Here is a 9,390-nt window from a genome sequence, read left to right as displayed (position 1 = left end):
GACGTTGAATTCAACAACAACAAAAAAAACCCGACTTTAATTTGACTTGAAATTTTCAGATTTCTCATCAGATACTTGAAAACAAAATGAAAAGATGGAAAAGAAAAAAAAGGGTGAAAACAGCTTCCGGCTGAAATGTTTATGCACAACAAATAAAACGGTTTGTTAATGACAACCAAACAAGCTCTTTAAAAAAAACAAACAAACAAAATAAAGGGTGAAAATAAACCATTTCTTCTGTTACAGCCACACTCCTGCGCTTCGCTAATAATCTGTTCTCAGTAACAATTATAGAACTGTGTGTATAAACAGCTTTTATCACTTTCGTCTGACAAGAAGGAGAGTTTGTATTTTTCTAACGGTCTTTGAACGCCTCACAGACCCGACCCCGGCTCCTCCCCCGGGTCGTGTCGCCCACGGCCGATTTTCCCGACCAGCTCATTAAACTCAGCCGCTCTCCGGTCGCCGTCCGTGGAGGCGGAGCTTCACAGGCCACAGGAAGTGATGTCAGGAGTTCAGTCGCAACGGACTTTGTGATCCAGTTGCTGTGGACGCGTCCAGAGACGCACTGGGGGGGGGGGGGGGGGGGGATCGGAACGGGTCGACGTAATGGATGTGCAAAGTCCCAACAAAGAAAACATTAAAAAAAAAATATCTTCATCCAGCAGTGAAGCTCCGCACATCCGTCCTTCTCCGCCCTCTGTGGCCGTTGTTGGGTACTGCAGCTCCTCACCACCCCCCCCCACCTGCTACTACAAAGAAGAATACCACACATAAGAAACCTGATCATCAGTGAAAGAGTGTGTGTGTGTGTGTGTGTGTGTGTGGTCTCACCTGTGCTGCTGGGGGTCACAGAGAGGCTGGTACTTGGTGGTGGTGGTGGTGGTGGGGGGGTGGGGTCACTCTGAGGCGTAGGGCACCTCTGTGAGGGGGGGGTTTCACAGGTGACGGGCTGGGAGGTGCGTCGGGGGGGGCGACGGTTTGGGCTGAGCCTGCTGCTGCACCGTGTCGTAGTACGTCACTCCTCCGTACGTCACCTGACCGGACTGAGGCTGGAGAGGGGAGGGGGGGGGGGGGGGGGGGGGGGGTTACCATCAAGCCACACACACACAGCTTCATATCACCCAGACAGACGCAGTACCTGGGGGTTGGGGTACATGGTGGGGGTACGGGAACGGCATGACCCCCGGCGGAGGGTAGAAGGAGGCGGGAGCAGCTTGCTGCGGTTGCCCCGGCGACAGGGATACCGGTGGGCCCCCGTAGATGGCGGTGTTGGCGATGGGGCCGCCTGGCGATTGGTGGGGATGGAGACCTGCGGGGGGGGGGCACAGGTGAGTGGACGGTTGGACAGGACTCATTAAAACTCACGGGGGGGGGGGGGGGGGGGGGGGGGGGGGGGGAACTGGACCTGGATGGGGCAGGTGCATCTCCGGCTGGACCAGCATGCCCTGCGGCGGGGAGGGGGGCGGGGCCTTCACCGTGAGTGTAGATTGGTCCCTGGTATGACACTGTGGGGGGGGGGGGGGGGGGGGGGGGGGTGTGAACAAACAGTCAGCTTCCCAGAAGCTCCTGCAGGAGGCGGTGCTCTGACTCACACACTCTGCCGCCCCCTGCTGGCCGGCCTCGGTACCTACAGGCCGTGCGACATCGACTCACTGGGTTCGTAGTAGTGTCCCTCCATCACCCCCAGGTGGAGGGGGGGCGGCGGCGCCGGCTCGGGGACGGAGCGCTGCCTCTGGGAGGAGTACCGCTTGGCTCGGCCGGACGCCACGTTCATCTCCTCCATGCTGGGAACTGAGGAGGCGCGGCGGGGGAGGTGCAGCGGGTTGGGGAGGCCTGCGGACGGGAAAAGAATCGGGGGGGGGGTGACGTCATCCGCCCAGAACCGAGGGACGGACCGGACGCCGGGCGTCTCACTGACCTCTGAGCTCGGACCGCATGAAGGTGGTCGGGTTGGGACTCCAGTTCTGTCCGCCGAGGTTGAGACGAGCCACGTCCTGGTCCAGCTCCGTCAGCGCTGCTCCTCCTCCTCCACCTCCTCCTCCTCCTGGCTGACTCCCACAGTCTCCTCCCCGCCCAGCTCTTGCCCCCCCGCGGTTGCCGGGGGCGGCAGACTCCTCCACGGAGGCCTGCTTGCTGCCCAGGTCCGCGGGCCGGGATCGAGTCCTGCGGGCCCAGCGCGTACGACTTCCTCTCAACCGGGGCGCTCGGCGGGAGGAGACGCCTCCCGATTGGCCGCGGGGGGGCTGTGGGGCGGAGCCGGAGGAGGATGCGGGCCGTTCTCCCCGCTGCTCCTGCTGCCGCCGCGGCGACGCCGACGAGTACCCGCCCGGCTGAGGGGGCGGCGCCGTGTGCTCCGGGTCGTCGCCTCCTCCCGGACTCACCGTAATGTCCTCGATGAACACCGGGGGGGGCCCCCCCCCTGCCCCGCCGCGTAACCGCCGCCACGCCCCCCTCTGCCGGACGCGGCCCTGTCGGGCTCCGGCGGCCCCTTGGGGCCGGGACGCTCTCGGGAATGCATGTAGGGCGCGTTGGTTTCGGCGCTCCGGTACTGGGAGGCGGGCGGGAGGTGCATCGGGCCCTGGTGGGCGGGGGTCGGCTGCGGGGGGGAGGGGGTCTGGAGGGGTGGCCGCCGCGCTGAGCGGCGGAGAGAGGGGGCATGGAGGAAGGGGGAGGCGGAGCTCCTCCTCGGTGGAGGGGGTCCTCCTCCTCCTCCTCCTCCTCCTCCTCCCGAGCTGTGCCAGGACCGGACCGGTCGCTCTCCTCCTCCATCCCTCCATCGCTTGTCTCTGCCGGGAGACGAGTTCTGCCTGAACAAAACACACAAACAAGACCGTCGGCGTCTCCTGGGAATCGAACTCTCGACCCTAAACGTGGGTCCAGACTGAGCTTCTGTCCATTTCACGTCACGACGTTTGAAAGCCTCAAAGGAATAGAAACGTCTGCTGTTCATCGTTTCCGCCACCAGAGGGCGTCGTTTCCTACCTGGGCCCTGCGCTTGTCGGTACGTCCGCTCTCCGCCGCCGCCGTTCCGGATGTCGTAGCCGTAGATGGCGATGAGCTCCTCGCGGCTCTTGGGTGCCTGCTCCTCCTCCCGGAACTTGTCGTGCTCCCCAGCGGCCTTCGTCTTTCCACAACTTCCTGTTCCGGCCCTTGGGCCTGAGCACAAGAACCAAACGCACCACGTCAAGACAGTTGAAGGGTTGGCGTCGCGTGGGGGTGCGGCGGCGTGGCGAGGCGGCGAGGTACCTCTCCTCCTCCTGGGGGTGGCCCCTCACGTCGTGCTCAAAGAACAGACCCTTCCTGGGGATGTAGGCCGGATTCTTTCTGTCCTCGTCGTCGTCGAGCTTCTGCCGGACTCCTGCTTTGGTCTCCGGGTCGTCTGTGGACTCCTGCGGGACGGGTCGCATGATGACGTCACGCCACGATGTCACGACGTCGCATGGCGACGTCACGGATGTCACCCACGTCATATCACGACGTCACATCACGGACGTCTAATCATGACGTCTTACCACGATGTCACATCACGATGTCGTGACGTCACGGCGTCATATCATGATGTCACGTCACGTCACACGACCATGTCACACCACATGACAACGTCACGTCACGCCACGTCACATCATGTCACGACGTCACATGACGACGTGTCGTGACGTGATGTCATCATGTGACGGCACAACACGTCACATGACAACGTCACGTTGCACCGTCACATCACATCACGTCACGACTTCACATGACGACGTCACGTCACACGGTCACATGACGATGTCACGCCACGCGTCACGTCACATGACGACGTGTCGTGACGTGATGTCGTCATGTGACGGCACAACACGTCACGTCACGACGTCGCATCACCACATCACGTGACGCCGTCACATGACGACATCACGTCACGTCACGACGTCGCGTCACCACGTCACATGACGACATCACGTCACGTGACGCCGTCACATGACGACATCACGTCACGTGACGCCGTCACATGACGACATCACGTCACGTCACGACGTCGCGTCACTCCAATGCGGCATCTTCTGCCGAGTCGGCATCACGTTGGCGTCAGCGCCTCACCTGTCCGTCGCCACTCTGCCTCTCTCCGGCCAGGTTTCCTTTCTCCTCCGCTTTGCTCTCCTCTTTTAGCTTCCCGCCGTCTCCCTCCTCTTGCTCTTGCTCTTCCTCTTCCTCTTCCTCCTCCTCTTCTCCTCCTTCCTGCTGCTGCTCCTCCGTGTCTCCATCAGCAGCAGGCTGCGGAGGCTCGCCGGCTGCAGGTGGAGCTTCTTCGTCGGTGTACGGCTCGGCCTCTTCCTCCTCCTCCTCCTCCTCCTCTCCTCCCTGAAGAACACAGTATGTTGCTATGGTGACGATAGTTACTTTTCTCTAATCGCAGCCAGAACACAACAAACCTAACATCACCCTGGTAATTACACCTAAAACACCACAAACACAAACTCCCATGATGCACTGCAGCGAGCAGCTCCATCATTGGATATATGTGGGAGGTTGTGGTTTTCAGATCCACCAGTGTGAGCGGTGAGTTGTTGTGTAACTCAGTTAATTAGCGTTAAGTGATTAAGCCCCGCCTACATTTACCACACACACACACACTTGTTTACCTCCGAGTGAGAGGCATTTTCTTCTGGATCTGCACTGTCATAGTCCGAGAGCACAGCTGGGGGGGGAGAGAGAGAGCATCATTATCTTACTGCCTCGTTAACAGATTGAATTGTAGATTTACTACAGCAACTAGAATTTGAAATCATCATTATATCTGTTGAAATGATAATAAAACAACTCCTCTCAGACGAGATGCTTTATTAACTCTTTGTGCAAATAGACTGAAGCTTTTCATCACAGGAGGATTTATTCATGTGATCCACTTCAGCCTGGCAGTGATTTATTTGGATTAGCTGGGTTTATTTGACATCTATAAAACATGAATAACTAATTCCTGGTTTAAAGATAAAGAATTAGAGGCTTCCAATCGGTACAAAATGACATGTTAAGACATTATAAATGAATTTAATTCGCTTTGCTCACCTTCGCCAACGCCGTCTTCACTCTCCTGCAACAAAGACCAGAAACACAAGAGTTCATCAGAGCTGCTTCTTCTCAAACTGATCCAGGATCAGAGGAAACAGCTGATCCACGAGAGGTCAATACTCAACCTGCTGATTTATCATGTGACCTGGAATCAGTTCTTACACTTCCAACACAACAGACCCCATCACCGGGTGACCCAGATCACTGATCCTAGAACTGTTTCAGTCAAACAGTGTAACTCAGCAGTCTGACCAGGTTACCTCGATCCGACTGGTCCGCTGTGCCGACTTAACCCGGGCCAGACTGGTTAGCTGTGCTGACTTAACCCGGGTCAGACTGGCTAACTCTGATGACTTAACCCGGGTCACGCCGGAATAACGAGGATAAAAGCCGGCTAAACTGCTAACTTGTTGAACACAAGCAGCCGAATCGCTCCGCTCGTGTGGAGAAACCGGAACGTCGATCAGACATTCGATCAACTCCCCGCGGTGCGGACGGCCGGAGGCCCCGCTGGAAGCGACGAGAGCCGCCGGGAGACCCGCGGCTCCCGGGGCCGGGACACGAAGCTCGGAGTCCGCGGAGCTAACAGTTAGCCCGACCCCTCTTAGCCACTCACACACTCGGACTCCACGTCGGTCTTGGCCTCGGTCCGGGTGACCACCGGCTCCACCGGCTCCACCGGCTCCCGGCCCCGGGCCTTGGTGGACGGCGACCCGGACTTCCCGCTGTCCGAACCCGACCCGGACTCGTCGTCGTCCTCGCTGTCCTGGGACGCGCGCCTCCTCCTTCGCCGCCGGTCCGCCATCTTAGAATGCCAGTGGTGGAGGCGGAAGTGATGAGGGCTTCTTCTTCGTGGGGAGCCTTACGGTGGCGCGAGACGCCGCGGAGCTCTTCAGCACCACCTGCTGGAAGCTATCGATATAGTCCTTTATGGTTCCAATAGATCTGAACGCTGCTCGTGTGAGTTTCTCACGGGGATCAATAGATACGGTGGCCCTGAAGTGCAAACCACAACAATAAATCACTAAACACAACAGCAAATTGAAAAACACAACAAATTGAAAAACACAACTGCAAATTCAAAAACACAACAGCAAATGAAAAAACGTGTTTTTGAATTTGCAGTTGTGTTTTTGAATTTGTTGTGTTTAGTGATTTGTTGTTGTGGTTTGCACTTCAGGGCCACCGTAAATAAAGGATCCGTCTCAGACGCACTATTTTGCTCCATCTGGCTAAATTAATGTCGCTTGAAATCGTGGAAACAAACAAAAATGACATTGTTCTCTCTCGTCAAAACAGTCACGTTTAATGGAATCTTCCCCACACGTGTTACACCGTCTTGTCCTTTTCAGTGTTTTTTAAGGTGGAAGTTGTGGTGTTTGTAGGTGGCGCTAGAATGCACATTTTGGCACTATGGGGGTTCATTTTAAACATGTGCTTGTATTTTTATCCAGTGTTGAGTGTGGCGAATTTGGTGAGCATGTTTAAGGGGTCAAATGAATTCTTCCTAATTGCAGACTTCCTGTCAGCTTTCAGGTCTGGGGTATCGGTGCGTGATTCTTAGGTCTCGATGTTACGAACAATTTAGTTTTGGTTTGATCGCTCTATGATATTCCTACAACCCGTCGGAGGCCTCGGCCTTTCTGCTCGGTCCAGAAAAAGTAGAATGTATAGACAGGAATTCTGCAAATTATTGTATCTGCAGCAGAATCTGAGTGTTTCACAAAGACGATATCCAAACTTTAAAAGAAAATCTCAGAAATCATCTGGTAATATTTGGTAAAGAAAAAGGGAAAGGAATGTTAATATTTCAGGAGGGATCTGAGAGAACGAGTAAAATACAATGGAATTGAACCTGTTCAAAGACGTGGAAGAAATTCTGTTGGATAAAAGTCATTTGATCATTTATTCTACATTTACAAAAAAAAAAGTGTCTCCTGCAGCGCTGGTGCAGCAGGTTCTTCTCTCTCCATGTGACGACTTTCTGACAAAGATCAAGCTGGAACACAAAAACACGGAGCTGCTCGTCCGTTAAATGTCCTCCGTGCTTCCCTCACATCCGCAAAACGCATAAATAAAATTGTAGATAAAAAGGACGTTTCACTGAAACTCACCCGCCGTCATCCCATCAGTAGCGCATTATGAATATTTAGCCTGTTAGAGACTTTTATGCTCCGTGCAGGACACTAAATTCAACATGTTTATTGTCTCCATGGTAACCGTAACCCAACTACATCAACTCTTCCCAAAGTCGCTGCAGAACCACGATGCGATGTGTTCACCGTTGCCATGACGACAGAAACGCAGGCAGTCTCCCTCCAGTGCTCATGAAGAGGAGGAGGAAGGAGTGGAAGTGATGCACTTCCTGTTTCAGCGGCCCGCCCTCAGACTGACCACCATCATCTGCACGCTGTGACGACCCGGCAGGTTGGAGGCGGCCAGCCGAGGCCCGTCGGCGTCGAACTGGCACAGCGGCACGTTTACGCAGCGCAGCTTCCAGCGGTGCAGCAACGCCTCCATCGACCAGTCTGCACTGAAACACCACAGAAGAAGAAGGTGAGGGTGAGGCTGAGGCTGAGGCTGAGGCTGTTCCTCCCATCGCCTGCAGGAGGCGACAAACCACACGGACCAGAGCAGGACCACTCCTGCGCTCTGCAGCCGGTGGAGAAGCGGCGCCCCCTGCAGGACGGAGCAGATTTCCGCCACCGCACGACCACAAAGCATGGAAACTGTGAAACCTGCGCAGCTGGTAGGAGGTCCAGAACTCGGCGTGGGGGTTTCTCCTCAGCAGGAAGGAGACCGTCAGCAACACATCCTCAAAGTCTGAAACGGAAGAAGCACAATACGCAACTGTTGGTAGTCCTGCACACTGGTCGCCATGGCAACACATGATGCATTCATGAAACGACTAATGGAACCAACATCCATATTCATCACACAGAACTAATCTGCATCCAACTGACCTCTGGCTCACCTTCGGGCTCGTAGAAGACGTCTGACCCGAGGATGACGTCCACCTCGGGGAGCAGCAGGAGATCCGGGGAGACCTCCCCCCACGTGAGGCCGACCACCCCCACCCCCCGCAGGCCGTTAGCCTCACAGCTCCGCCTGCAGTTCTGCAGACACGGCGGCCAATCAGAGCGGTCCGTCAGGGTCACGTGAGCGCCGCAGCGAGCCGCTACCACACCTGGAAGGCTCACACCTGCACCCAGCTGGACACACGGGGAATCATTTAGATCCGTGTAGAAGCAACACGGCAAAACCCAATGCGTCACCAGTGCAGTGCACTCTGTGCCCACAGGGGGTGCTGTGACGTAGAGTTCTCTCACCTCCAGCACTTTGCGGCCCCTCAGCTTCTCCCTGTGGGTCCACACATACTGGGCCAGCACCACCGCACAGGGCCACACGTACATGCCAAACTGAGGGTCCAGAACCTGAATACAAGTACGTACACACACACACACACACACACACACACACACAGTAAATATCAAACTACACTGACTCACTGCTGCCACTTAGTGTCCAGGAGAGGCATTGCTAACATGCAACATGGCTGCCGCTTTTATTCTGCAGCGAGCCTCAGGTGTGTGTGTGTGTGTGTGTGTGCATTTGTGTACAATGATCTTCAGGTGTGTGTGCGTACACACGGTGATTTGCATGTGTGTGTGTGTGTTTACTAGTGTAAACGGTGCAGAAACACACCTCTGGGATGGAAACCGTGAGGCTCTCCTGGCTCCTGTCCTCTCTGAAGGTGAACAGTCTGAGAGCGCCGCTCTGCTCCATCTTGCAGGCTCACCCTTTCACGGACTTTATCATCACGCCATCCTCAATAAAACCATAAAAAAGCAGAAGAGTTCACAAAGTCCACCGGCCGCCATGCCGCCTTTTAAAAGCGTGTCGCGACACTTCCGCATGACACACAAGGCGGACGCTCGACTGGCCAATGAAATCCCTGGGCGGGAAGGTTCGCACGGCGCCTGGCCAATCAGCGTCTGGGTACGCGTGAACGCCGCAGCCAATGAGCTGTCGATACCGCCTTGGAAGGGGGGGGCGGGCCCTCTGTGTGTCAGTCACTCGCGCAGAAGCATTGTGTTCCGCCGCCGCTTCGCTAGCCGCTCCGGTTAGCCCCGTTCGGTGTTTTTTTACCCGGAGCTCACCGGGCAGGAAGCCGCCGCCGCCGCCTGGGTCGCCCCACCGGAGCGGGGCCGTGTGTGTGCGTGGAGCCGCGGACAGCGGAGGCCAGCGTGGGAGCCGGTGGATGAGTCGGCGCGGCGGCAGCAGCCCCGGGTTAGCTGGAAGCTAGCGGACCGACCGGGACGAGGGATGAACCACAAG

The 9,390-nt window shown here is 56.4% G+C and overlaps 3 protein-coding genes across 3 annotated transcripts in view; 1 reads left to right on the top strand and 2 right to left on the bottom strand.

Moving 5' to 3' along the window:
• Positions 1-5,857, bottom strand: part of LOC308141644 (protein CASC3-like) — a gene marked incomplete at its 5' end in the record, with an annotated part of 7,653 nt that extends 1,796 nt beyond the window's left edge. Inside the window, 23 exon segments of the mRNA XM_080511851.1 lie at positions 379-483; positions 921-973; positions 975-1,052; positions 1,142-1,165; positions 1,167-1,312; positions 1,409-1,457; positions 1,459-1,508; positions 1,657-1,836; positions 1,922-2,174; positions 2,176-2,202; positions 2,204-2,255; positions 2,257-2,438; positions 2,441-2,551; positions 2,593-2,688; positions 2,690-2,810; positions 2,986-2,990; positions 2,993-3,112; positions 3,114-3,159; positions 3,250-3,392; positions 4,084-4,344; positions 4,626-4,681; positions 5,050-5,074; positions 5,669-5,857. Coding sequence (XP_080367977.1) covers positions 379-483; positions 921-973; positions 975-1,052; positions 1,142-1,165; positions 1,167-1,312; positions 1,409-1,457; positions 1,459-1,508; positions 1,657-1,836; positions 1,922-2,174; positions 2,176-2,202; positions 2,204-2,255; positions 2,257-2,438; positions 2,441-2,551; positions 2,593-2,688; positions 2,690-2,810; positions 2,986-2,990; positions 2,993-3,112; positions 3,114-3,159; positions 3,250-3,392; positions 4,084-4,344; positions 4,626-4,681; positions 5,050-5,074; positions 5,669-5,857 — 2,372 coding nt within the window.
• A 1,170-nt stretch (positions 5,858-7,027) lies between these two features.
• On the bottom strand, positions 7,028-8,870 carry mettl23 (methyltransferase 23, arginine). Its single transcript, XM_080511360.1, has 5 exons — positions 8,758-8,870; positions 8,382-8,486; positions 8,027-8,264; positions 7,791-7,875; positions 7,028-7,585 (listed from the first exon to the last, which is right to left on the bottom strand). The coding sequence occupies exons 1-5, from the start codon at positions 8,836-8,838 to the stop codon at positions 7,423-7,425; spliced, it is 672 nt and encodes a 223-aa protein (XP_080367486.1). The 5' UTR covers positions 8,839-8,870; the 3' UTR covers positions 7,028-7,422.
• A 278-nt stretch (positions 8,871-9,148) lies between these two features.
• Positions 9,149-9,390, top strand: part of jmjd6 (jumonji domain containing 6, arginine demethylase and lysine hydroxylase) — a 6,795-nt gene continuing 6,553 nt past the window's right edge. The window contains exon 1 of the mRNA XM_080511351.1: positions 9,149-9,390. This exon is cut by the window's right edge and continues 117 nt beyond it. Within this exon, the coding sequence (XP_080367477.1) occupies positions 9,379-9,390 (12 nt within the window). The 5' untranslated portion in view covers positions 9,149-9,378.

This window comes from Blennius ocellaris (genome assembly GCF_963422515.1).
Source record: "Blennius ocellaris genome assembly, chromosome: 16".
NCBI lineage: Eukaryota > Metazoa > Chordata > Actinopteri > Blenniiformes > Blenniidae > Blennius > Blennius ocellaris.
The sequence above is the reverse complement of the archived record's forward strand: the minus strand, read 5'-3'. Positions and strand labels throughout refer to the sequence as shown.

Excerpts from the sequence above, each read along its gene's own strand:
- mettl23 (XM_080511360.1), bottom strand. The coding sequence starts at position 8,838 with ATGGAGCAGAGCGGCGCTCTCAGACTGTTCACCTTCAGAGAGGACAGG. Across the intron at positions 8,487-8,757 it reads TCACGGTTTCCATCCCAGAG|GTTCTGGACCCTCAGTTTGG; the intron begins GTGTGTTTCTGC and ends ACTTGTATTCAG. Across the intron at positions 7,586-7,790 it reads ACCTCCTACCAGCTGCGCAG|TGCAGACTGGTCGATGGAGG; the intron begins GTTTCACAGTTT and ends GTGGTGTTTCAG.